The 27,992-nt window shown below is 29.5% G+C and overlaps 2 protein-coding genes across 4 annotated transcripts in view; one reads left to right on the top strand and one right to left on the bottom strand.

The window, feature by feature from the left end:
- Positions 1-25,547, top strand: part of LOC130674261 (integrin alpha-PS2) — a 52,726-nt gene extending 27,179 nt beyond the window's left edge. Inside the window, exons 4-12 of one of the 2 annotated variants that reach the window (XM_057479529.1) lie at positions 163-322; positions 5,786-5,847; positions 14,050-14,098; positions 14,228-14,308; positions 16,321-16,496; positions 16,962-17,197; positions 17,281-17,905; positions 17,975-20,830; positions 21,793-25,547. In XM_057479529.1, the coding sequence (XP_057335512.1) occupies positions 163-322; positions 5,786-5,847; positions 14,050-14,098; positions 14,228-14,308; positions 16,321-16,496; positions 16,962-17,197; positions 17,281-17,905; positions 17,975-20,830; positions 21,793-21,888 (4,341 nt within the window). In that variant the 3' untranslated portion in view covers positions 21,889-25,547. The remainder of the gene's footprint in view (positions 1-162; positions 323-5,785; positions 5,848-14,049; positions 14,099-14,227; positions 14,309-16,320; positions 16,497-16,961; positions 17,198-17,280; positions 17,906-17,974; positions 20,831-21,792) is intronic. The other variant, XM_057479530.1, reaches the window with a different exon arrangement.
- Positions 25,548-25,678: 131 nt separating this feature from the next.
- Positions 25,679-27,992, bottom strand: part of LOC130674262 (PAN2-PAN3 deadenylation complex catalytic subunit PAN2) — a 14,129-nt gene continuing 11,815 nt past the window's right edge. For both annotated transcript variants that reach the window (XM_057479532.1, XM_057479533.1), the window contains exons 15-17: positions 27,477-27,606; positions 26,808-27,029; positions 25,679-25,955 (exon numbers count right to left, since the gene is read on the bottom strand). In XM_057479532.1, coding sequence (XP_057335515.1) covers positions 25,679-25,955; positions 26,808-27,029; positions 27,477-27,606 — 629 coding nt within the window. The remainder of the gene's footprint in view (positions 25,956-26,807; positions 27,030-27,476; positions 27,607-27,992) is intronic.

Here is a 27,992-nt window from a genome sequence, read left to right as displayed (position 1 = left end):
ATGTAAGGATTTATATATATGCTCAATTTATTTGTTTTGCGAAACGTAATTTCTAAAAACAGAACTGACGCATTCGCTTATTCAATAAATACAAATATAAATTTTTGAATTCACTTTAAATTAATTAACTCATTTTTAATTTAGTTTTTTTTTAATTAACAGGCTTGCGCGCCGAGATACGTTTTCTTTTCGGTATCGCAATCGAAAAAAGACTTCGGCGATAGTTCGAGACAATCGATCGTGGGAAATAGACGGGATCCAGTCGGCACTTGTTGGTCCACCAACTTCACGACTTCCACTGAATTTGCGCCATGTCGTACTCGTAAGTTTTTTGTTGTATATATATATTTATATTTTTCATATATTTTGCGGAAGTAAAATTCACAGCGGGAGAGTCGCTGGGTTTTTTTAAATCGTAAATTTTTGTAGCAAATGCTTATCAATTATTTTTGATAAGACGCGTCTTCAGTAGAATTACAACTCATGGGTTTTTTGCGGCAAAACTTTTTATTTAAAATTTTTTTCTTTTGTACTTTTGACAGTTTGAGTAAAAATGTTAATTTAAGAAGTTTTTTAAATTTGGTATTAATTTAAAAAAATTCTAGCGGCTGAATTATTGGAGCTACGGTAAAATTTATAAGGACCTTTTTTGTAGGAAATTAAATTTGCTACAAAATTGATATCAATCATTTTTGACGTATCTTTGATCGTTTCACCAGAATATTAATTTAAAGTTCAAAAATTCAAATTCTGTAAATAAAATTCAATTTTCTAATTTAAATTATCAAATTTATTGTTCTAGATATTAAATAATTTGAATATTATTTTAAATTTAAAAAAAATTTCTCACACTTATAAAAATAATAATCACAGTATTTTTTAAAATTTTTTTCTTTTGTACTTTTGACAGTTCGACTAAAATTTTTAATTTGAGAAGTTTTTAAATTTGATATTAGTTAAAAAAAATTCTAGCGGCTGAATTATTGGAGCTACGGTAAATTTTATGAGGACCTTTTTTGTAGGAAATTAAATTTCCTACAAAATTGATATCGATCATTTTTTACGTATCTTTGATAGTTTTACCAGAATATTAATTTGCATTTCTAAAATTCAAATTCTGTAAATAAATTTTAATTTTCTAATTTAAATTTTCAAATTTATTATTCTAAATATCAAATAATTTGAATATTATTTCAAGTTAAAAAAACAATTTCTCATTCTTATAAAAATATTAATTACTTAGTATTTTTTAAAATTTGTTTCTTTTGTACTTTTGACAGTTCGACAAAAATTTTTAATTTAAGAATTTTTTAAAATTTGGTATGGACTTAAAAAAATTCTAGCGACTGAATTATTGGAGTTACGAAAAAATTTATGAGGACCTTTTTTGTAGGAAATTAAATTTTCTACAAAATTGATATCAATCATTTTTGACGTATCTTTAATAGTTTCACCAGATTATTAATTTAAAGTTCAAAAATTCAAATTCTGTAATTATAAATAAAATTCAACTTTCAAATTTCAAATTTCAAATTTATTATTCTAGATATTAAATAATTTGAATATTATTTCAAGTCAAAAAATAATTTCTCATTCTTAAAAAAATAATAATTACTTAGTAATTTATACTTAAAATAAAAAAAGCGGCGTCTCCTTCTACTTTTACCTTCTAGACCACACACGCACACGAACTTGTAAAAAATCTAAATATTAAGTTCCCAAAAAAAAAAAAAAAAAAACATCACCCCTCTGTAGAAAAATAAATTTTATAAATATTTAAATTTGAAACCCGATTTTTTCCATAAATTTTAAAAACCATCGCATTTTTTTTTATTAAAAATTTATAGTCAGCGAAATTTAAAATTCAATACCTCTTATATCCAATTATATATATAAATATATGAATATAAAAAGTATAGTTTTTATCGTCGCACCTTCCTGCAATTAAAATTAACCATTTTCTTTACACACGCAAGCATTTATTGCAGCAATAAGCGGGTAGATTCTTCATTTGTGTATTAACTGCACAGCACATGTTATTTGATTTCAGAGCTACGCATTTCCGGTTGTTAGTTGTTAGTGTCATCATTAATCTCTTCCTTAAAAATTACATGCTATAAAAAATAAACGCAACAACAGACATTACTTTTTACTTAGCATCCTTAAGTCATATTATTTTACACGAGTCCACTAACAAAAAAATTTATATTTATTATTATTTATTGTTTGTTTAATTAAAAGGCCACGGACAATTTAAAAAATTATAAATTATGAATTATTTAGCATGTCCTAAATAACGAACCGCCAATATATAGATGTAGATATATATATATTTATATATTTTAACAAATAATTTATTTGACCTGAGACTTAATAAAAATTTAATATCTAACTCATTGTCTTTCGTTTTTAATCAAACTAACATATGTCTTTCTATTTACAATTGTTTCAGATAAGATAAATTTTTTTTTTCTTTATTAAAGAAATCAGTCAATGCAAAAATTTCATTATCATAACAATGATTATTATTATAATTATTATAGTCAGTAATGATGATAATAATTTATTATTATCCCTGGCGGATCCGAATTACGGAAATTTACGGCATTTTGTCATAATTTACCGGAAAACACGGTATTTATAAGGCAAATATTGCCGCAATTTACGGTAATTAATAGCAATTTGCAGTAATTTGCGGCATTTTTACCGTAAGGACTGTATGTTTTTTAAATTTTCGAAGTTTTTACAGTGCCATACTTCACTTCACGGTAAATTACTGTGCTCTTGTCATAAGATACCGTATGTTTACCGCAAAGTGCCGTATAATACCGTATTTCTAAGGTAAGTTTACCGTAAGTTGCGACATTTTTCCCGGAAGAACTGTATGTTTTTTAATTTTTACGGTGCAATACTTCAGTTTACGGTAAAATATCGCAGGCTTGTCGCAATTTTCACGGTAAATTACCGTCCTCTTGCTGCAAATTTACGGCTAAACTACCGTAGTTTTTCCGGAAGATATCGTATGTTTACCGCAAAATTCCATAATTCTCCCGAATACCGCAAATTGCGGTAATTTACCGCAACAAAGAGTTTTCTACGGTAAATTTGCCGTAAATTGCGACATTTTTCCAGTAAAAACTATATGTCTTTTAATTTTTACGGTGCAATACTTCACTTTACGGCAAAGTATCACAAGCTTGCCACAATTTTACGGTAAATTACCGTCCGCTTACTGCAAATTTACGGCAAAAGTACCGTACTTTTGCTGTGAAATATCTCACTTTTACCGGAAGATACCGAATGTTTACCGCATAGTATCGTAATTCTTTCGAATATCGCAAATTACGGTAACTTACGACATTAATCCATACCTTACCGCAACAGATAGTTTTTCTACGGTAAATTTACCGTAATTTGCGACATTTTTCCTGAAAGGATTGTATGTCTTTTAGTTTTTACAGTTTTTACGATGCAATACTTTACTTTACGGTAAAATACCGCAGGCTTACCGAAATTTTACGGTAAATTACCACCTTTTTACGGCAAATTTACGGCAAAAATACCGTATTTTTGCTGTAAAATATTGTACTTTTGCCGTAAGATACCGTATCTTTACCGAATAGTGCCGTAATTCCCCCGAATACCGCAAATTACGGTAACTTACGACACTTAGCCATAATTTGCCGCAACAGACAATTTTACGGTAAATTTACCGTAATTTGCAACGTTTTCCCCGTAAGGACTGAATGAGTTTCAATTTTTACAGTTTTTACGGTGCAATATTTCAATTTACGGTAAAATACCGCAGGCTTGCCGCAAGTTTACGGTAAATTACCAATTTTTACTGCAAATTTACGATTCAAATCCCATAAGTTTGCTGTGAAATTTCATAATTTTGCCGTAAAATACCGTAATTTCTTCGAATGCCGTAAATTACGGTAATTACCGTAATTCGAATACATCAGGGATTATTATTATTTAAAAAAAATTTATAATAGTAAATTCCTTTATCCATTTGTAGAGAAAAAAAAGTAATTATGAGCTCATTTATCTTGTAATTTATTTTAAAAGACTTAAGACGTTGCAATTAAACAATTTACCCATGTAAGAGTTAAAATAAATTCTTATTATTAATTTATATAATATTTAAAAAATGTCACTTGATCTATATTACATTATTGTAAAAAAAATAAAAATTCCGCGAAATTTAAAAAGCGGCGCGTTTGAATATAATAATGAAAAAAAATAATTTACTGGTTCATTAAATTCAAAACAGTTGTTTTAAACTACATATACTAATTTATATTAGTTTTGTGTTGTTTTTAAAATTTAACCAATTACCATTTTTAAAAACAGAGACCGAATCCGCCGTTCTTCCAGGAACTTTTTACTACTGTAGGGCCTTGCAACCGGAAACGTATAGTTCCTTTACTCTGTAATGTATAAATGTGTTCCCTCCACGTTTAATATTTAAATAAATTTACAACCAGCTGCTGTATGTAAATTTGCAACAATTTTTTACATTTTAATTCTTTAATTTCTCAATTTTAACCGATGACTTTTCGGAGCCTCTGAGATTTTTTAATCCAATCCAAGTACAATATAAACAAATATAGGATATATATATATGTATATATATTATATTAATATTTATTAATACCACAATATTCACACAAGAGCTTATTGCCACTTACTCTTGTCTCTCGTCGCCTTATCCGTCTCAATTTGTTTTGCGCTCATTGCTTACAACTACTGTGTGCTGGATATATATTTATATATATATATATATTTGTTCGACACTCGTAATATTACATTTTGTATGACTCACACACACTTGAACGCCTACATATTCAAGTAGACACTCTGCATGTCTACGTGCGTATATCGTAGTTTTATAATACAACAGAAGCATTCATTCTCATGTATGTAATGTATGTAAAAAAAAAATATATAGATATATATATATATATATATATATTGAATTAAACCAGCGCACATTCTTTTTAAATTCTAATTTACGCTATGAGCTGATAGTTAATAATAAAAAATGTTTTTATTTAAAAATTCAAAGGTCATTTTAAATTAATTCACTTAAAAAATCTGTAGCTCCGTAAATATCGAGTCTATGAAAAAATGCAAAGATACCATTCTTACGGAGAATTTAATTTCCTATAGAATGATTTCTTATCATTTTCAACGTACACTTGATAGTTTAGCCAGAAAATTAAATTAAAGATTAAAAAAAAAATTATAAGAAATTGACCGAGTGTAAAAATTTCGAAAATTTATATGCAGAATCTAAAATATTGGAGTTGTGGAAAAATGACATAAACATTTTTTGTAGGAAATTTAATTTCCTGCAAGATTGGTCTTATTACTTTTTACCCTATTTCCCATAGGTAAGCCGCAATGTCAATATAAAGTAATCGAAGTCTAAAAATAACCAAATTTCGCATGACTAAAATTGTCTATAAATTTTTTTGGACACTAATTTATTCAACCTACCACACAAACTCATACATTAAATAAACAAGTCATATAAACCCAGTCTGTACAAATAGCCAATTTGAAAATTTAAATCTCAAGACGCTAATTAGCAATTATCTTAAAAAAAAATAATAAAACTTTCGTCATCGGCATAAATCCCGCAAATTTATAGCCTCCATAATTATCTTCAAAATTTATTAACACTGACAATTATTTATGCCCGAAATGAATAATAATTTAACAAACTAATTAATTTTATAAATAACTTTATTTGCTAATTTTTTTTTTTTTATAACAGGAAATTTTGGGTACCACAGACAAGGATACTGCCAAGCTGGTTTAGGTGCTGCAGTCTCCCGAGTAAGTACGCAACAATTAATATCACCTTTTCAACATGTTGAATCTTTAAAAAAAAATATATAAACATTATAAAGAAAAGTTGGGAATAAGTAAAACGGCGAGTCGTAAATAAAACCCCCACGTAATGTCGAGTTTGTTCACAACTTTTCTGGTTTATTCGTGTCGCAAAAGAGTTAAGAGTTAAGAGCTAAGACTTTAGACTTGGGGACACGATGAGGGTTGATTCTCATCCTAAAATGGTAAAGAATGTATACTCTTAGCTTTGTACGTTTTAAACATCACGCTGTTTGTTTGAATACACCGTCTTACTTTTCCTTTATAAAATATTTTAAACTTATTCTTATTCTCATAATACATTACATTACACTACATTACATTTTACTCTTATATACATTACTCTTGTGCTACAATATCCTCTATACGTAAATTTAAATATGTACATACATATTAAATATGTGTATATATATGGACATAGATGACCTAAAAGTTTTATTCGATTGCGATTGCGAAAAATCTCTTGGTATTGGCTACAATTTTATTTTTGAAAATTGCTGACTATTATTTCACACTTACAATGACAATTTTTTTTTTTCCGACGTGAAAATAAAAAATTTTGAATCTTGTCCAAAATTTGAGCTGCGGTCATTATTAATAATGACTAGGAAAAAATTGGTATAACTTTTTGTGCAATAGAGATAGGGCAAAAATTAATCAGGGCAATTTTGTAGGAAATTTAATTTCCTACAAAAAAGGTCTCATGTACTTTTTTTGAAAATTTGATAGTTAGAGACTTATGTACATTTTTTGTTAAGTGTAAAATTTGAGTAAAGTTATCACTGCAATTAACTTTGAATTGAAATTGTGGCGAAACTATTTGAGATACGTCGAAAATTATTGGAAACAATTTTATAGAAAATTTAATTTTCTACAAAAAAGGTCTCTTGTAATTTTTTCGTAAGTCTGATAATTAGAGACTTATATACATTTTCTGTAAATTATCAACTTTTACTAAAATTATCATTACAATTTTTGAATTAAATTTAAATTCAAATTCAAATTATGGCGAAACTATTGGAGATACGTCGAAAATTGTTGATAACAATTTTTTAGAAAATTTAATTTCCTACAAAAAAGGTCTCCTTCAATTTTTACATAAATTCAATATTTCAGCCTCTAGAAAATTTTGAAGATCAAATTTTTTATATTTTGGCAAAAAATTGAAATTTTTGTTTTGAATTTTGAAAAAATTTCATTTCGCTCAGCTGAAATTTTGAAAGTTACTTTTTATGACTCGTAATTTTTTCATAAGTCTGATAGTTAGAGACTTATATACATTTTTTATAAATTACTAACTTTTACTAAAATTATCACTACAATTTTTGAATCGAATTTAAATTCAAATTCAAATTATGGCGAAACTATTGGAGATACGTCGAAAATTATTGATAACAAATTTATAGGAAATTTAATTTTCTACAAAAAAGGCCTCTTTCAATTTTTACATAAATTCAATATTTTAGCCTCTAGAAAATTTTGAAGATCAAGTTTTTAATATTTTGGCAAAAAATTGAAATTTTTGTTTTAAATTTTGAAAAAATTTCATTTCGCTCACCCGAAATTTTAAAATTTACTTTTCATGACTCGAATACTTATGAAAAAAATTTTAAAAATTATGTCACTTCGATGATTTGGCCCAGAATGCCTCTTATATAAATAATATAAACTTTAAATATATGTAATTTTTATTCATAAAAAAAAAAAAAAAACAAACCATTGTTTTATCTCTTAACATATAGACGTTTTATATATATTATCGTTTATCGTACTCTCGATTTATACAACGAGCATTAAATCTTCATCGTGATGTGGTAGAGCGACCAGAGATTGTGTCTTTGATCTCAACAATCGATCTCTGACTTACATAAAATATCTATACCATTTTCTATTTTAAAAAAAAATATATAAAGTACAAAATTTGAATAAAAAAATTTTACATACTATATATAGTTACATTTAGATTTTTGTCGCTGTGTTATATTTCAATCTAGTTTTTTTGTCGGCAAAAGTACTTCGTGTACTTCGTGTTTCATGTACACTGTCTACATATTTATACTTATATATTTACTTTTGTTTTTGTTTTTGTTTTCGTTTCCTATATAAGAGAGAAGGTTTTGTTTTATTATGAGCATTGTTCCAGTTGCAAATTTTTATCATGTTAAGCACGAGCTACATTTATAAACCGATTTACACAGTAGGGGGTATATTTATTATTTCAATCTTATTATCATTTTGTATTACATATTTAAATCACTTGAATAATGGGGTAAAATGGGCTGGCTATAACAATATTTACTTTAAATTTTATTTCTTTAATATGTGAGAAATTTTTATTTATATTTTTTTGAACCTAAGGTAAATTCGCGCCTAAAAATATTCAAATTTTTTTAGATGAAAAATCATTTATCTTAATTACAATTAGGGTAAAATGGACTCGCCATAACAACATTTACTTTAAATTTTATTTCTTTACTATGTGAGAAATTAATTTTTATTTATATTTTTTTGAATCTGAGGTAAATTCGCGCGTAAAAATATTCAAATTTTTTTAGAAGAAAAATCATTTATCTAAATTATAATTGGGGTAAAATGGGCTTGCTACAATAACATTTACTTTAAATTTTATTTAAATACGTGAGAAATTAATTCTTATTGATATTTTTTAGAATCTGAGGTAAATTCGCGCCTAAAAATATTCAAATTTTTTTAGATGAAAAATCATTTATCTAGATTACAATTGGAGTAAAATGGGCTTGCTATGATAATATTTACTTTAAATTATATTTAAATATTTGAGAAATTAATTTTTATTGATATTTTTTTGAACCTGAGGTAAATTCGCGCGTAAAAATATTCAAATTTTTTTAGATGAAAAATCGTTTATCTAAATTACATTTGGGGTAAAATGGGCCGGATTATTAATTAATTAATTAATTAATTATGGAGTAAAGAAATAAATTCTGCTTTTTGAAAAAAAAAAAAAAAATTATTGATTGAAATTGAAATTTTTTAATATGGGGGCAAAATGGACCGTAAGATTTTTTAATTCTTGTGTGTAAAAATAAATTGTATGTAAAAAAAATTAATTACAACAATTCAGTCATATTTTATATATATTTATATTATGGGGTAAAATGGGTCATTTGAAAAAAGTAAAAAAAAAAATATTTTAAAATTTATACCTGCGTTGATTAATAAAAATTTTTGACGTCACATTTTTTAACAGTGGGGTAAAATGGGCCTTGTAATTAATTTTTAATTATGGAGCACAGAAATAATTTCCGTTTTTTGGAAAAAAAAAAAAGTTGATTGAAATTGAAATTTTGTAATATTGGGGCAAAATGGAACTATGATTTTTTTATTTGTATTGAAAAATAAATTCTATGTAAAAAAAAAAAAATTTATTACGACAATTCAGTCACATTTTATATATATTAACATTATGGGGTAAAATGGATTATTTGAAAAAAAGTGGGAAAAAAAATCACTGTTTAAAAATTCAGATCTTAGATTACTAAGAATTTGACATCAAATTTTCCTAAGACGGGGCAAAATGGACTTTTTTCTAAATTAAATTTTGAATTTAAAATTTATATATCCGGTCTATTTTATCTCATTAATATAAAGTATACTTATAATATATAACAATAAGATTTTACCATTTTGATGTAAATGAAATAAATTCGTGCAAACGTTTGCGCACGTGCACATGAAAAATAATATTCATGGATCTGTGGTAAGATGATGTGAGTAGAAAAGCCGGAATAGAAGTAGAGCCAGAAATAGAGGTTTTAAAGTTGAGGATGGTCACTTTGATTCAGATATTGTTGTTTCTCGGCCGTCCATTGTTTGCAATCGTGCACGAGCCGGTACGAGGACATAAGCCATAAAAAAAATAAAATAATAATAAAAGGAGACCACGAAAGCACGAGGCAAACGTTACGCTCTGTCCAATGCACAAATAATATCCGTGTTTAAACGATAAATATCAGATCGGTGCCCAAAAATAAATGTAAGGCGTTTAAACAACGTTTGTGGTCACGAGAGCACGATCCCCTTTGTTTTTTTTTTTTCAAAAAAAAAAATAAAAAAATTTAAATAAGACCGGTGTGGCGCCACATCTCACTGTCTTACATGCTGCAGGTGCACTGATGATATCATCGGGTATTTTAGAATTATAAATTCCACTAAACTTTTATTTCTTATACTTACTGATGACAAGAACAAGTACAGGGACTGGAACTGAGACCAAAACCAAAACCAAAACCAAAACCAAAACTAAGATTAGGACTAGAGCTAAGATCAGGACTAGGACTTAAATCAGGACCAAATCTGGGATCAAGATCAGGACTAGGATCTAGGACTAAAGCTAAGAGTAAAATAAGGACTAGAACTAAGATCAGAATTAGGTTTAAGATAGAACTTGGATCTAGGACTAAAATTAGGACTAAGATCAGAATTAGGTCTAAGATAGAACTTGGATCTAGGACTAAAATTAGGACTAAGATCAGGACTAAATTTGACTAAGATCAAAATTAGGATTAAGATCACAATCAAGACTAAGATCAGAATTAGGTCTAAGATAGAACTTGGATCTAGGGCTAAAATTAGGACTAAGATCAGGGCTAAAGCTGATTAAAATCAGGACTAAGGCTAAGATCGAGATTAGGGTTCAAATCAGAACTAAGGCTAAAATCAGAATAAGGACTAAGATCAGGTCTAGGATCTAGGACCAAAATTAGGACTAAAGCTGATTAAGATCAGGACTAGGGCTAAGACCAGAACTAGGGCTAAAATCAGAACTAGGGCTAAGATATGAATAAGGACTAAGATCAAATCTAGGATCTAGGACTAAGATCAGGACTAGGACTATCCGGGCTAGAATCTGGGACTAAGATCAGAACTAGGTCTAAGATAAGGACTAGGATCTAGGGCTACAATTAGGACCAAGATCAGTACTAGGACTGAAACCAGAACTATTAGAACTAGGGTCTAGGGCTGAAATTAGGACTACGATCAGAACTAGGGCTAAGATCTAGGACTAAAATTAGGACTAGGATCTAGGACTTAGATCAGGATTAGGATCTTGGACAAAGATCAAGGACTAAGACTATGATCAGGACTGGGAATAAGATCAGAACTAGAACTAAGACTAAGATCAGAACCAGGATCAGAACTAAGATCAAGACAAGGAAATTAATAATCAAATGTTTGTCAAGTTAACTATCGTAGTTAAATTAAAAATAAATATGTTAACATTGTAGAGCAGAGATGTCCATTTAAGGCACCTACATTTTGTTCTGTCACCGTGTCCGTGTTTTCTCCTCGAACACGGACCACCTACGCGATATATATACACGTACTCGTCTCTCTTTTGCGACATCGTCTTTACTTATAAAGCAGCTCTTCAACATCTCGTTATACTACTCTCACCTTTTTTCTTTTTTTTTTAATTATTATTCATTATTACAAACATAAAACATGAAACGTAATATAAACCGTGAAATTGTCTACCAACTCGTAGAATTTTTGAAATTTTAAACTCCCACGGTAGCTTATTTATAATATCACAGTACAAACTTAAATTTTTTATTATTTGGTACAACTAGATACAAAGCAGAATCAAACAGTGGTTTGTTATTTTTAAAAAATACTCTTGAGTGGGTACTTAAGCGATACGCTCCTTAACTTTTTTTCTTTTATCTCTCTTTTGCTGAGAAAAAAAAATATTTATTATTCATTAAAACTGAAATTAATTTTTTACAGCAATGAGATCATGACTTATTTTTTTTCATTGCAAAAAAAATTCAATGTGAAGGAGTAATTACTTTTGAATAAATTACAATTTACGATTATAAGCATGAGATTAAATAATCGTTGCATAAACTCTGTCTTTAACAACACCTTCTTTCTAATTCCGTCAGGAAAATTATTATTTTTTATGCTATTTATATAAAACTGTACATTATAATCTACATTCCCAAGGTTAATCCTTTCTATTTTATTTATCACATCATTTTCTATTTTAATATTCAAATAAATTTATATAATCTTACACGTTGATTGACAATATCTCCAAAATATATGAGATTGACATGTCATGTATGGTCGTTAGAAAGGAAATTTAATTTCCTACAGTTTTTGTGTCTGTGAAAAATTCCCTGAACTCAAAAGTTTAAAAGTTACAGCCGTTTAAAGAAATTTACAGCAATAAGCTGTCAAAAAATTGCACATGAAGCAAATAAATGCCGCTAACTTCTAAACGACTGATTTTACAGAATTTTTTGATGATACAAAAGTTGTAGAGAATTAAATTTTCTACAATTTTTGTCTCTTTAAAAAATTCCCTAAACTCAATAATTTAAAAGTTACAGCCGTTTAAAGAAATTTTTAACTATAAGCTGTCAAAAAATTGTCTAGGAAACAATTAAATGCCGCTAACTTTCAAACGACTGATTCTATAGCATTTTATACAGATACAAAAGTTGTAGAGAATTAAATTTTCTACAATTTTTGTCTCTTTAAAAAATTTCCTAAACTCAATAGTTTAAAAGTGACAGCCGATTAAAGGAATTTACAGTAATAAGCTGTCAAAAAATTGCACATGAAACAAGTAAATGCCGCTAACTTTCAAACGACTGATTCTACAGCATTTTTGATGAATACAAAATTTGTAGAGAATTAAATTTCCTACAATTTTTGTTTCTTTAAAAAATTCCCTAAACTCAATAGTTTAAAAGTTACAGCCGTTTAAAGAAATTTTTAACAATAAGCTGTCAAAAAATTGCATACGAAACAATTAAATGCCGCTAACTTTCAAACGATTGACTCTACAGTATTTTTCAAAGGCACAAAAGTTGTAGAGAATTAAATTTCCTTTCCAATGACTATAAACAACGTATATCTATCTCATATATTTTCAAAGATATCACGACTCAAAATAAAAAGCATAAGAATTTTTGATTAATAAACCATAATAATAATAATAACGGTAATAAATAATAGAAAAAATTTTCTAAATATTTCTAATGTCATTAAACTCTCAATAGAACACACGTGATGTATTATCACTAAAACACTTATCCAATTCCATTTCCTGTACAACGTAAATAGCATATATATTACGTACTTTCTACTTAGCATGCATATAATACTTAATATACTCACTATAACATACATATATATATATATATATTTATATACTCTCCGCTCCATAATATACATACTTAATAATTTAATTCCATGAATCAGCTGGCCTTTTATTCCTACCGCTCTCAGAAATCAGCGTCAAGTGAATCGCAAATCACTCTTCACTTTCATCATATTAATTAATTATTCAAATGATAACGTCAATGACAAGTATATATATGTATATATATCTTATATTTTTTCATACAGTTATACTCATTCATAATTAAATCATTTTAATTGTTAATTAAAAGTTTATTTATTTGAAAATCTATAAACGGTTGAATCTGCGGGTCATTTTGAAATTTCCCGCTCTTTTTAATATTCAAGTTTGAAAATATATTTATACACAAAAGAAGATTTTTTGACCCAAGAATTTTTTCTTGGCCAAACAAAAATTTTTTTAAATTTATACTTCAAATTTTTGGCGGGAAAAAAATTTTTGCGCCAAAATTTTGATGAATCACGAGACTTTGGAGGAAAAATAAGCAAATATATATGGCTGTATATATATTTGACTACATATGATCATATATGAAGATATTAGTCGCAAAACAAATTCATATATGAAGTAGGGGAAGGCGGGCCGTTGGGAAATTTTAAATTTTTGTGGATTTGAATCCGGGGACTCAATTTTGGACTTAAATTTAGAGGAAATTAAACCAAATTTTTTCCCAGGCGGGTAAAATGGACCTCTAAAAAAAAAGTAAAAAATTTTTTTTTCTTTTACTGAAAAAAAAATTGATACTTAAAATTTTACGAAAATGATGAGAACAAAAGTCGGAAATTTTTTACCAAATTTTGAATTGGTCCATTTTCCCGCCCGACTCATATATTTTCATATACCAACAAATTACTTGCACAATCGCATATAGTTTATATATAAACAAATATGAAGTTTTTTCTAGCGACTGATTTTTTTTTTTCCGTAAAATAAATAACGAAATTTGGTTACAGGACGGAGAGAGAATTTTCATCGGCGCACCCGGAAGTTGGTACTGGCAAGGTAATTTAAAAAAAAAACTAATATTAAGACATTAACCGTTAATTAATTAATAATTTAACAAGTTTATTAGCAGGGAAAAGTATAACAAAAAATTAGACTATTGTGTAAAAAAATAAAAAAAAATTCCAGGTCAGCTGTACTCAGTGATGAGAAGATTGGATAATTTTCCCTTTGTACCACCAGGAAATTCTTCATTCGGTGTTTTTCAAGGTACACCAATTACACGCCGTCCATTAGAACGACCCTCTAATTAATTTATTAATTAATTTATTTACAAACCCACAGATTACTTGCATAATTAACAAGGTTTTATTTTTATTTTAAATGCCTCTATATTAAGGGAGGGTGAGGCCAACAAAATTAATAAACCCCATTTATTTAATTTAATTAATTAAATAAATATAATTAATAATTACTTTACCCTCCGAACTTTTGTCCCACCACTTGCTTGGCAGTGCGAGCTTTTAAATTTTTGAATTAACGGCAAGGCTTAGATAATTTTAATTAATTATTTTTTTTTGTTGAATATTAACTTAATTATTATTAATAAAGTTAGTAATTAAAAATAGTTGTGTGACCTTTTGTCCCGTTTTAAAGATTAATGGTTTTATTTTTTTTTGTAATTTTTAATACTCCTAATAAAAAATTTAATTTATTTTAATTTAATCACTGCCAGGTGAGTCCGAAAGGGCGATAACAGGTGTGGGCAGAGCTTTTATTACAGCTTCTCCTGGCAGTTGGCGTGGCAGTACCTAATTAATAATTAATAATTAATAATAATATTAATTTTATAAATAAAACTATTAAAAAATAGGAATAATGATCGACCGGCTAATGCTTATTAGAATCTCTGTTTTTTAAAACTTCAATTGAATCTGATTGGAAAACTTCTATCTGAGTTTCGATCGGAAAATTCAATTGGAAAAATGATCGATAAAAAATTTAAATTTTTTATTTAAATCTGATCGAAAAATAAAAATTTGACTTTCGATCGGAAAATTCAATTGGAAAAATTATCAATACAAATTTTTTATTTTTAACTTTAATCTGATTGGAAAATTCTAATTTGACTTTCAATCGGAAAATTCAATTGAAAAATTTTCATTTTCCAATTGAAACTGATTGAAAAATTACAATTGGACTTTCAATCGGGAAATTTAATTAGAAAAATTATTGATAAAAATTTTTTATTTTAACAATTGAATCAAATTGGAAAATTCTAATTTGACTTTCAATAGAAAAATTCAATTGGAAAATTTATCGATAAAAATTTTTATTATTTCATTCAAATCTGATTGAAAAATTCTAATTTGACTTTCAATCGGAAAATTCAATTGAAAAATTTTCAATAAAAAATTTTTATTTTTCAATTGATTCTGATTGAAAAATTCTAATCGGTCTTTTGAATCGGAAAAATTTTCAATACAAAACTTTTATTTTCTCAATTGAATCTGATTAGAAAATTTTAATTTGACTTTCAATCGGAAAATTCAATTGGAAAAATTATCAATCCAAATTTTTTATTTTTCATTTAAATCTGATTGGAAAACTTCTAATCTGAGTTTCAATCGGAAAATTCAATTGGAAAATTTTTATTTTTCAATTGAATCTGATTGAAAAATTCTAATCAGTCTTTTGAATCGGAAAAATTATCAATATAAAATTTTTATTTTCTGAATTGAATCTGATTAGAAAATTCTAATTTGAATTTAAATCGAAAAATTCAATTGGAAAATTTTCGATAGAGAATTTTTATTTTCTCAATTGAATCTGATTGGAAAACTCTAATCTGACGTTCGATCGGAAAATTTGAATGAAAAAATTATCGATACAAATTTTTTATTTTTCAATTGAATCCGATTTAAATTCAAAATTCAATCAATTAATTCGCGCGCTCGCAAGTGCATTCCAACTGACTGATTGAATTCAATAGAAATTCTATTGACTTTTAATTAGAAAAATCAATCGAAAAAATGATTGATAAAAAATTATGATTTTCCGATTGAATTTGATTTAAATTCAATCAATTAATCGGAACGCTCCCAAAAGTGCAATCCGATTGACTGATAGAATCTGATTGATTTTTAATCAGATCAAATCGGAGTTTTTAATCAGAGACGGTGATGATGATAATTAATAATAAATATTTACATTTAATTGGTGATACGAATTTCGTTTTTTTTTTTTTTTATTTTATTGTTTAAATAAAATATTTTTTGCAGGACAAACTTACACACAGTTGCTAAATAATCGAGATAAAGTTAAGTTTACTAAAGAAGGCTCCCCGGAGGAGGATGATAGTTATCTCGGATATTCTGTAACTACGGGTGACTTTATTGGTAATGGAGACAGTGGTTCTGCTGTCGGTATGCCAAGAGGATTTGGATTGCATGGCAAAGTAATTATTATTATTTTTTTTTAATCCTCCAATGACACGTTTGTGTCACAGGTGACATTTTGATCCCAAAAGTTTTAAAAATTTTTCTAAGATAAAAGTACGCGCCATTTTTTAAATTATTATTTTTAAAAATTTGAGTTTTACTTCAAAGATAATTTTGGTCAGTGGATTTTCCAAAAAAATTTTATTCTGAAACATAAATGGGAAATTTTCGATGAAATTTAATAAAGGCCCGGATTGAAAATGATATGAGATAAAAATGGCAACTGATGTCACTTAAATTAAAATTTAAAATTTTCCCGCGCGATTATGATTAAAATTTAAAAAATAAAAATTAATTCTGAATATCGAATTAAAAATACATTTTAAAAATTTTAAAAATTCACAATTTTTCCAGCTTTGAGGAAAAGTTTTTCAAAGTTATAAATAAATAAAAAAAAATAAAATTTTAATTACCACTTTTAGGTGATACTTTTGACGTCAAATATGACGAATCACCAGAACATAACCGGAGAACAAATGGGCGGTTACTTCGGATACGCACTAGCCAGCGGTGACATCGACGGCGACGGACTCGACGATCTGCTCGTCGGCGCTCCGATGTACACGATACCAGAGAACCCCGAAATGAATTACGAAACCGGGCGTATTTACATTTTCTACGGCAAGGGTCCCGACAAATACCGTCAATATGTGACCAAGTAAAGAGCAATCACTTTCTTAAAATAAACCAACTAATAAACAAACAAAACAAACAAATTAACAAGAAATTAAATAATTCCAGAGACGGCGAAAGCAACAGAGGCCGTTTCGGTTTATCCATAGCCTCCCTCGGAGACATCGACCGCGACGGGTACGGGGACTTCGCGGTCGGCGCCCCTTACGGTGGCCCAGAAGGCCGCGGGTCAGTTTACATTTACCACGGATCCCGCGACGGCGTCCAAGAGACTTATTCCCAAGTGATCCACGCCCAGGAGCTCAGCAGCCGGGTCGAGACCTTCGGGTTCTCGGTCGCCGGCGGCCTTGACCTCGACGGGAATCTTTACCCCGACATGGTCGTGGGTTCTTACGACTCAAGCACTGCGATGTTTTTCCGCTCGCGGCCCGTAATCAAGATGGTACCGCAGGACACCTTCGTCGAGTTCGGATCCTCATCTAAACTGATATCGCTGGACGATAAAGACTGCACACTCTCGAACACAACACCTGTTACCTGTCTTCCTCTCAAGGCCTGTTTCATGTACACCGGAGACGGGGTTTTGTCCAGCTACGACTTCAACGTCCAGTACGTACTTGATGTTAAAAAGACCAAGAGTCCAAGACTCTTCTTTTTGGAACACGAGGGCAAGCACACTCTGAATCACACAATTACCGTCGATCGGAATCAGCAATTCTGCCGCACTGTCAAAGTAAGTTGTCATTAATCATTAATTAAATTAATTAATTAATTAATTTTAATCTTAATTTTAATCTTCTAGGTCTACGTAACACCAAGTATTCGTGATAAATTAACATCTCTGGAGGCTGAAATGCGTATGAGTTTAGCTGAGGAACGTTGGACAGACCCACGGCCACGCGATCCTCGCATTCCATTGAGACCAGTCCTAGCAACGACGTCATCACGCAAAGATACCTTGTCAATACGTAAAAATTGTGGCGCTGACAATATCTGTACTCCGGATCTACAGCTAACAGTGACACCGAACGTAAATCGTTATCTCCTTGGGTCCGGTAACCGCTTGGAATTTGACGTACTGGTGAAGAATTCCAACGAGGACGCATTCGAGGCGACCTACAACCTGATGCTGCCACCAGGCGTCGATTATATCAAGATCGAGCGTATAGACAAGGCTGAGATTCCTGTCCAGTGTTCGGCACCCAAACAATCGAACAACAATACCCTCAAGTGCGACATCGGCAACCCGCTGCCCAAAGGTAATCTCGTGCACTTCAACGTCCTCCTGCAGCCCGTTGATGTCCATGACGAGAAGTCTTCCTACGACTTCCGGATGAACGTCAACTCGACGAACGCAGAGCCTCTGGAGACGACAGCCGACAACTCGCAGCATCTTTCCCTGGAAATTTGGGTGGAAACGGAGCTGCTGATTGAGGGCGAAAGTAAACCTAAGGACGTATACTACAATCCGGATAATTATACTGTCATTAATGCGACGACTGACGTCGAATATGGACCGGCGTTTATTCATAACTACACGATACGCAACCAAGGACCCTCGAGGATTGAAGAAGCTGAGGTATTTTTAATTTGGCCGGCTGCTACTCTGGGTAAAGATGATCTGGTTTATTTACTAGAGCAGCCTGAAACTACTGGGCCTCTGGTCTGCGCGACTGCTAATTCAAATCCGCTGAGTTTGAAACTCGAGCAACGCAGGAGACAGTACATGCATTATTCGAACACGGGGGTTGTTCATGAACATTTAATTGGGTCAGGTAAAACAATGAATGTACATACTGGGTATGAAATGCCAACTGAACAAACTAATAAGCATTGGAGAACATCGTCATCTTCTTCTTCTTCATCTGGATCTTCTGTATCGACAGGGGGATCTTCTGTATCGACAGGGGGATCTTCTGTATCGGCAGGGGGATCTTCTGTATCAACAGGATCTGGATCTTCTGTATCGGCAGGGTCTGAATTTTCTGTATCCAGAGGATCTGGATCCAGTTCATCATCAGGTTCAGGTTCTGGTTACGGAACATCAAATGAAAAACGTGTAATTATTCATACAGAAACAGGTGGTAGCAGCCTAGGAATAGGTGATGCCATGGGTACAATCCATACCACAAAAGAGCCTTTGCTACCAGACTTACACGACGACAAAATCTGGCAAACGGGCCGTAATTTCTATGACAAAAATGAAACCCACTCAATTTACCACTCGGCCAATGGAGACTCTGTTATCGACGACAGTTACAAGCAAACCGGTGGCTCGAACACGAACATTAAAGTCACGCAGACTTGGTCCGAGTCCCGGGACGAGGAAGAAAAGCGCCGGTTTGATGACGAAGAGGCTCGAAGATTTGCCGAGCAAGAAACGAGGCGACTTGTCGAAGAAGAACGCAGACGTCTAGAAAAAATTCAGGAACAGAGAGCGCAAAATAATTACAACTCCCGCGAATTTATTTACGGCAATGAGAAAAAGTATCAAGATGCCGAAGTTGGAAAGCCAGGATTCGGTGTCCGGCTGCGGAACATAACCTCGACTCAGGACCTAGAAAAATTTCTGGGTACTCTGCAAGATTCTGTGGGTTACGAAGTTTACCACCGCGAGGGTAAGAGATTCCTGCAGTTCTTAGGAAGGTATCGAGTATCGGAAGATGGTAAAGAATACGTCGAGTTCAAAGACGGGTCGATATTTCCGTTGAAGAATCGCTTTGGGGAGCAGAGTTACGGCTCGCAGAATACCGACAATGAGAAGAGATACACGCAGTTGGAAGGACAGATCATCAAGGGGGAAGATGGCAAGGCCTACTGTCGTCTTGATGACGACAGACGGTTCCCGTTACAGAGCACGTGGTATGAAGAGAGAACTTATAGTTCAGGAAGTAATTTAAATGGACAGGGAACTGGAATTAATCATGGGGGTGTAGTGGAAAGACACGAGTCCACTTTTACTAGAGTAAATAATAATAATGGCGGCGAATTTGTTGAAGGCAGTATTAAAACTCATGGCAACTCGTGGAGAGAAACGACGAATAGACATTACGGGAAGAAAATAGAAACTTATGAGACGCGGGTGGAAAGCAAAATGGCGGAGAACCAAAACGAAGAACGAGGTAACGATGATAATGACCAAGAAGAATACTATGATGATGAGGAAGACAATTATGAAGACGACTCGCGTTTTACGCGTAGTCTAGACTTTGTTAATAAGAAGACTAGCAGAAAGTCGAGGGTCAAGAAAGAGTTTGAAGGTTATGAGGAAGTCAATGGCCCGGAAGAAATGAAGGAAGAAAAAATATTGCCGCTGTGTGAGGCTGCGAGATGCGTGCGCCTGCGCTGTACTTTGGGGAGGTTGGAAAAGGATGAAGAAGTTTCGATAAGCGCGAGGTACAGAGTCAAGGGGACGACGTTGAAGAAAATTGCGGCGGATGAAGCGGTTAAAATTTCGACGCAGCTGGTCGCTAGGGTTACGAAGCTGCCGTTCATTGGGAAACCAGCCGGTGAAGTTGTTAAGAGTCATGAAGTTTATACTAATGTTGAACCTACTGCCAGAGCACCCGAACCGGATGTTGTGCCATTGTGGGTTGTTGTGTTGTCAGCCTGTGCTGGTACTATTATTTTACTGCTGCTTATCTTCTTACTTCATAAGGTAAATTATTTTTATTGTTTTCTTCATTCATTTTCTTCCACTTTCATTCATTTAAAAAAAAAACTACCGGCCTTCGGTTAAAGTCGGATGTCATCGGAAATTTTCGTAGTGATTCGAGTACTCGGTCAGTTGACTAGTTTTCGAAGTTGAAACGGAAAACTCTTCTCTGCTTCGAAAACTTGTCAAGATTTTCATTCATTTAAAAAAAACTACCGGCCTTCGGTTAAAGTCGGATGTCATCGGAAATTTTCGTAGTGATTCGGCTCCATTCGGTCCACTGACTAGTTTTCGAAGTCAAAACTGGAAATTGTTCTCTGGTTTGAAAATTTGTCAATATCTTCATTCATTTACAAAAAAACTACCAGCCTTCGGTTAAAGTCGGATGTCATCGGAAATTATCGTAGCAGTTCGGCTACACTCGGTCAATTGACTAGTTTTCGAAGTTAAAACGGAAAATTGTTAACTCAGATCTGAAAACTTGTCAATATTTTCATTCATTTAAAAAAAACTACCAGCCTTCGGTTAAAGTCGGATGTCATCGGAAATTTTTGTAGCAGTTCGGCTACAATCAGTCAGCTGACTAGTTTTCGAAGTTGAAACGGAAAATTGTTCTCTGGTATAAAAATTTGTCAAGACTTTCATTCAAAAAAAAAAAAAAAAAAAATTAGTGGCCGTCGGTTAAAGTCGGATGTCATCGGAAATTTCCGTAGCAATTCAGATTTGAAAACTTGTCAATATTTTGATTCATTTAAAAAAAAAACTGACAGAATTCAATTAACCTCATAAATTTCTGGGGTAAGTCGGTTAAAGTCGGGTGTCATCGGAAATTTCCGTATCAATTCGACTACATTCGGTCAACTGACTAATTTTCGAAGTTGGAACGGACAGATGTTAACTTTTGAAAATTTTTTAATTAATAATTAACTTGTTATCATAAATAATAATTATTTTTTAATTTATAGTGCGGATTCTTCAAAAGAAATCGACCAAGTGATGTACCTGAAAGACAACCATTGAATCGTAATGGACATTTTCAACACGGGGACGATCATCTCTAATATTAATAAATAATTAAATTAAAAATTATAACGAAATATTATTTGTACATAAGTACTGCGATGTGCCTTGACTTAAAAGTCATATATCACAAATATTAATATATAATAATAATAATAGTAGTAGTAGTAGTAATTTAAAATCATTAAAATAAGCAATAATTACTTATTACTATTAATTTATAAAACCATCGAATCATTTTAAATTTTAATTAACGCATAATTACGTGCCTTTGCTAATGACCAATTTTTATATAGATAATTAATAAAACGTTTTTATTTTACATGGTTAAAAACTCCGATTGAAAAATTCTAATCAGAATTAATCGGAAAATTCCGAATTAATCCGATTGACAGTTGATCGGAAATTGGGAATTTAATTGGAAAAAAAAAATTTTCCGATTGAATCTGATTAAAAAATTTCCAACAATTGGAAAATAATCGGAGCGGAAATTTTTTATTTTCTAATTAAATCTGATTAAAAATTTTCCATTAATTGGAAAATAATCAGAGAGTAAATTTTTTATTTTCTAATTAAATCTGATTTTTAAAAATCTATCGGATTCAATTGGAAAATGATCGGAAAATAAAAAATTTTTTTTTCCAATAAAATCTGATGAAAAAATTTTTATCGGATTCAATTGGAAAATGATCGGAAAATAAAAAATTTTTTTTTCCAATAAAATCTGATGAAAAAATTTTTATCGGATTCAATTGGAAAATGATCGGAAAATAAAAAATTTATTTTCCAATGAAATCTGATTGAAAAATTTCCCGCGCAATTTTGAATGAAGGCTTGTTTCCGACTGAATCTGACAGATATCCGATTGAGTATCAATCAGATTTAATTGGAGTTTTTAATTAGAATTCTATTTAAAAATTAATTTAACTGCCCGACGTACTTCTGCAGTAAATTTTTACAAGTTTCTAGTCAAGAAACATTTTTTAATTATCGCTTAAAAAAAAAACAATATATAAGTATATAAATATATATATTTTGATTAATAATTTTTTAAATATTTTTTTTTAATTTTACTTGTTAGCTGCAGGAGTTAACGTAAATAAAATTTTATTTTTTTTAAATTAATTTAAATAATTGACATTGAGTTTAATATTTTTTAAGATCTCACCTTTTTGTAAATTTTTAACTGCCAGGTGCTTATTGTTTTTTTTTTTTAAATTTAAATATTAAGTTAAATGTCAGTATATTTAATATTTAATAAATATATACTAGATATATAAATTTAAATATTAACATCGGGAAAATTTGGCTGAGTGTGTATAATTTTGTAAATTAATTCATTATAATTATTATTATATTTTATATATAATTTAATCCTATTAACTCGCAATAATTAAAATTAATGAGTGATTAATTATTTTTAAATTATAAAGTTAAAGATACAGATGATTAATAATTAAATAGAACTGACGTGTAAATACAGAATAAGGTTTTATTATTAAAAAAAACAAATAATAAGTAAAATATTTATTAAATTATTTGTATTCACTCATTACCTTATCCTTTAATTTAATTAATTAATCAATTATTTAATTTCATATATAGTCTTCCCAGAGATTAAGTCGCCTTCGGGTATCTTCGGTAATTTTCGGGTTTCGATATTAACGTTAACCAATGGCGGGAGATTAAAAAATTTTCCGAGTAGGGGAACAACCAACAGTGAATTACTTTCTGGGAAGACTATAATTAGTAATTTTTTTCTAATTATTAATTATTTAATAAAAAAAAAATTAATTAAGAAGTGAACTATTTATTAAATTATTTTGTATTAAACCCTTGTCTTATTCTTTAATTTAATTAATTAATCAATTATTTAATTTTATGAACTAAAGTCATATTAAATTATACATGATCTAGTCTTCTTAGAGATTGAGTCGTCTTCGGGTATCTTCGGAAATCTTCAGGTTTTGATGTTAACGTTAACCAATGGCGGGACTAAAAAATTTTTTTAAAAGTGCGGGAACAACCAACGGCGAATTACTTTCTGGGAAGACTATAATTAGTAATTTTTTTTCTAATTATTAATAGTTAATTAATAAATTATTCAGTAAAAAAAATTAACTAGTAAGTGAACTATTTATTGACTTATTTTGTATTAAACTATTGTCTTATCTTTTAATTTAATTAACTAATCGAATACTTAATTTTATGAACTAAAGTCACATTTAATTATATATGATCTAGTCTTCTTAGAGATCAAGTCGCCTTCGGGTATCTTCGGCAATCTTCGGGTTTTGATATTAACGTTAACCAATGGCGGAAAATTAAAAAATTTTCCGAGTGGGGGAACAACCAATGGCGAGTTACTTTCTAGGAAGACTATAATTAGTAATTTTTTTCTAATTATTAATAGTTAATTAATAAATTATTTAGTAAAAAAAAATAATTAGTAAGTGAACTATTTATTAAATTATTCTGTATTAACTCATTATCTCATTTTTTAATTTAATTAATTAATTAATTATTGAAGTTCATAAATACAAGATATATTAAATTATATATGATCTAGTCTTCTTAGAGATTAAGTCGCTTCGGGTATCTTCGGTAATTTTCGGGTTTTGATGTTAACGTTAACCAATGGCGGGACTGAAAAATTTTTTTAAAAGTACGGGAACAACCAACGGTGAATTACTTTCTGAGAAGACGTTAATTATTAATTTAGATCTAATGATTAATGATAAATAAATAAATAAATAAATATATGAATAATTTAGTTAATAAAAAACATTTATTGAAAATTACAATTTACATTAACATTCGATACAAGAGATTACATAATCTTGTTTATTAAATTTAATTAATAATGATTTTTATAAATTTTTGGATGTACCCAAAAATATACTTCAGTTTAAATTCTTCGTATAAAAAAAATTAAATACGTATATAAAAATATTGTAATAGTGTACAATTACTCTAACAAATTTGAGGTTAAAAAAATTACGTATTTTAAAATCTTTATTAATTGCGTGTGAGTTCAATTTCGAAAATTTACCGACAAAAACAAAAACAAAAACAAAAATACTAAAAATGCTGTGAAATGTTTTTGTTACTTACAATTAATTACATATACAAGGTTTTATTTATTTACAACATACTTTTGTACAATCACGTGTCCGTTAGGTATAAAATTAAAAAAAAAATATTAAATAAATAAAACATGATTTGTATGATGAAAAAAACTGATATATATTATATACAATGATAAATTCCTTTTCATATATTATTATATTAATATATATAAAATACTCACAACGCAAAATATTGTACACTATTGTTTTAGTATTTAACGCATACTATACCGGAGTCATTTATTTTTTAATTTAATTTAAACCCGCAGTTAAATAATTTAATAAAAAAAAAAAAACGTTTACGTAAATTTGAAATAAATAATAATTTAAATTAATGATTTTATTTTTAAAATATTTAACTGCGTAAAATTTAACCGTAAAATTTTAGTGGTGATTAAAATATTGAGGTTAAGAATTTTAAAAGACTCCGGTTGTATTTTACTGTAACGATTGTGCATTTTTTAAAAAATCTCAAAATAATCTCATGTAAATTTAAAATCGACTTCGTGTACAATAAATATAAAAAAAAATATGATATTAAAATGTATACCCGTAGAATGTGTTGTAAAAAATGAAATAAAAAAATGAATTAAAAAAACCTGTAGTGATTCGAGTTAAAAATAAATACACGAGTCGCGTAATAAAATGAATTTATAAATAAATTATACTAAATTTATTCTAGATTTAATAAATTAACTGTAGATCAACTCTCTGGTACCTTCCACTGTAATTCGGTACCGACTTCGTACAATTTTTTTAATTCTTCGTGTATCGTACCCGCGTTCTCTAATTCTATGTACTTGCGATAGAGTTCGAGGGCTGCGTGAGCATCCTCCGTTGAGTCGTGGGTGTCGGATTGGATTTTCCGGCCCAAAAAGTGCCAGGTGAGGAATCGAAGTGACACCATACGGCGGTGGGGTAAATGGAACAGTAGTACGGTGTCGACAATTTGTTCCGGAGGTACTACGAGATTAATTACTCTGTAATGATAATTAATTTATGTTAATAAGTATAGAAATATTTTCATAATTTGAGCGCATTCTTCAATCTCCCGCTTTTTTTTTAAATATTCAAAGACGAACTGATTAATTGGGAAAAAGTCAAGGATTAATTGGAAGAAAATCCAGAAATTAACAGACAGCTAGAAATTGTTGGTTTTTTTTTTAAATTAATGAAAAAAAAAAAAAACTAAAAATATGCATGTGTAGAAAATTTAAAAAACTATAGGTGCAATTTTTTCAAATATTTTTTTTTTAATTTATGGTTAAAAACAAAATCCAAAAATTATTGAACGTCGGCTAACTTTAGGGTCATGTAAAAAAGACTGAGATAAAATTTTACTGAGGTATGAATTTAAAAAAAAAAAAATTAAAATATGCATGTGTAGAAAATTTGAAAAACTATACGTGCAATTTTTTCAAATATTTTTTTTTTTATAATTTATCGTTCAAAAAAAAATCCAAAAATTATTGGACGTCGGCTAATTTTAGTGTCATGTAAAAAAAGCGGAGATAAAATTTTACTGTGGTATAAATTAAAAAAAAAAACTTAGTTATGATTAATTATGATATTTGTTAATTAAATTTAAATAAAATTTTTATATCAATATGTCAATTAAAGCTTTCAAATTTTTTAGATTAAAATTTAATGACCAAATTTCGTTCAACTTCGAATTGATAAAAACTGAGTAATTTTTTTTTCAAATCTCCATCAGCGGCTTTGTGACTGCGTTGTTTTTTGTTATTATTATAAATACTTGTCATTGAATATTTAAAAAAAGTGGGGGCGGAGTCTAAGAGTGTCTTTAAATATTTTATTTTTACAATTCTTACCTAAAGTCATTTTTTAATCCATGGCCAACAAATATGATACCATTATCAACTAAGAATCTTAGTTTTTGGTAAGTGGACTTCAAAGTTGTAAGATGTTTGCTGCTGAAGTTCGCGTCTAAATCACCAGGTTGGATTCCGCTGAATTTAGTAAGATAATCAACGACTTGTTCTTGGGTACTGATGTAGTCGTCGATAAATGGTGTACCTTCCAAAGGTCCTTGTCTATAACAAAAAAAATAAAATTTTTATTTATTTATTCATCTTTCGCGCGTTTGCTGCAGTAGCCTTTGGCTCAAGAAGTCAACGAGCTGGAAAGTTTTAATTTCCTTATTTACTGCACATTTAATTAGTAATTAAATAAATGTACACATGAAAAATTTTAAATGTCAAAATTCGCGTGTTTGCTGCAGTAGTCTTTGGCTCAAGCAGCCAACTAGAGTTGAAAAATTTTTAATTTCTTTCTTACTGCGCATTAAATTGACAATTAAATGAATGCAGACGGCATGAAAATTAAAAAATTCGCGCGTTTGCTGCAGTAGCCTTTGGCTCAAGCAGCCAACGAGTAAAAATATTTCAATTTTATTTCTTACTGTGCATTAAATTAATATTTAAAATTCGAAATAATTGAAGAAAGTTTACTTCAATTAAATAAATAAATAAATTACTTACCCTCGAATACAAGTAATGCGTGCAACAGACATATGACTCGGCTTAATAGTTGACATTTTACCATCACTTCTTATTTCAGATTCTTTGTTATTTAAAGTTACAAACTCGGCATCAATTGCTACTAAGTCACCTGTAAAAAAAATAAACATTCAATTAATTAATTACTCAAATAAAGTAACCAGACCAATAGCAGGCCAGTGATTTTATTTAAATTCTAATATTAATTTTTAATTAAATATTACAAATTTAAAAATCCTCATTAGCTCTCCCGCCACTAGTCTGATTTAGTGCCGCAAAATGACTGTAATTTTTAATCGCTCGTCAATTGACATCAAAAGTTGATCCATTTTTTATAAAATAATTTCCCATAAAAAATTCATACGCGACATGACAGTAAAATTTTTGGCGCTCAATTTTTTTAAAAATAATTTCCTATAAAAAATTTATACGCGACATGACTAAAATTTTTGGCGGTCAATTTTTTTAAAAATAATTACCCATAAAAAATTTATACGC

Source organism: Microplitis mediator, chromosome 9 (genome assembly GCF_029852145.1).
Source record: "Microplitis mediator isolate UGA2020A chromosome 9, iyMicMedi2.1, whole genome shotgun sequence".
Classification (NCBI taxonomy): Eukaryota; Metazoa; Arthropoda; class Insecta; order Hymenoptera; family Braconidae; genus Microplitis; species Microplitis mediator.
The sequence above is the reverse complement of the archived record's forward strand: the minus strand, read 5'-3'. Positions and strand labels throughout refer to the sequence as shown.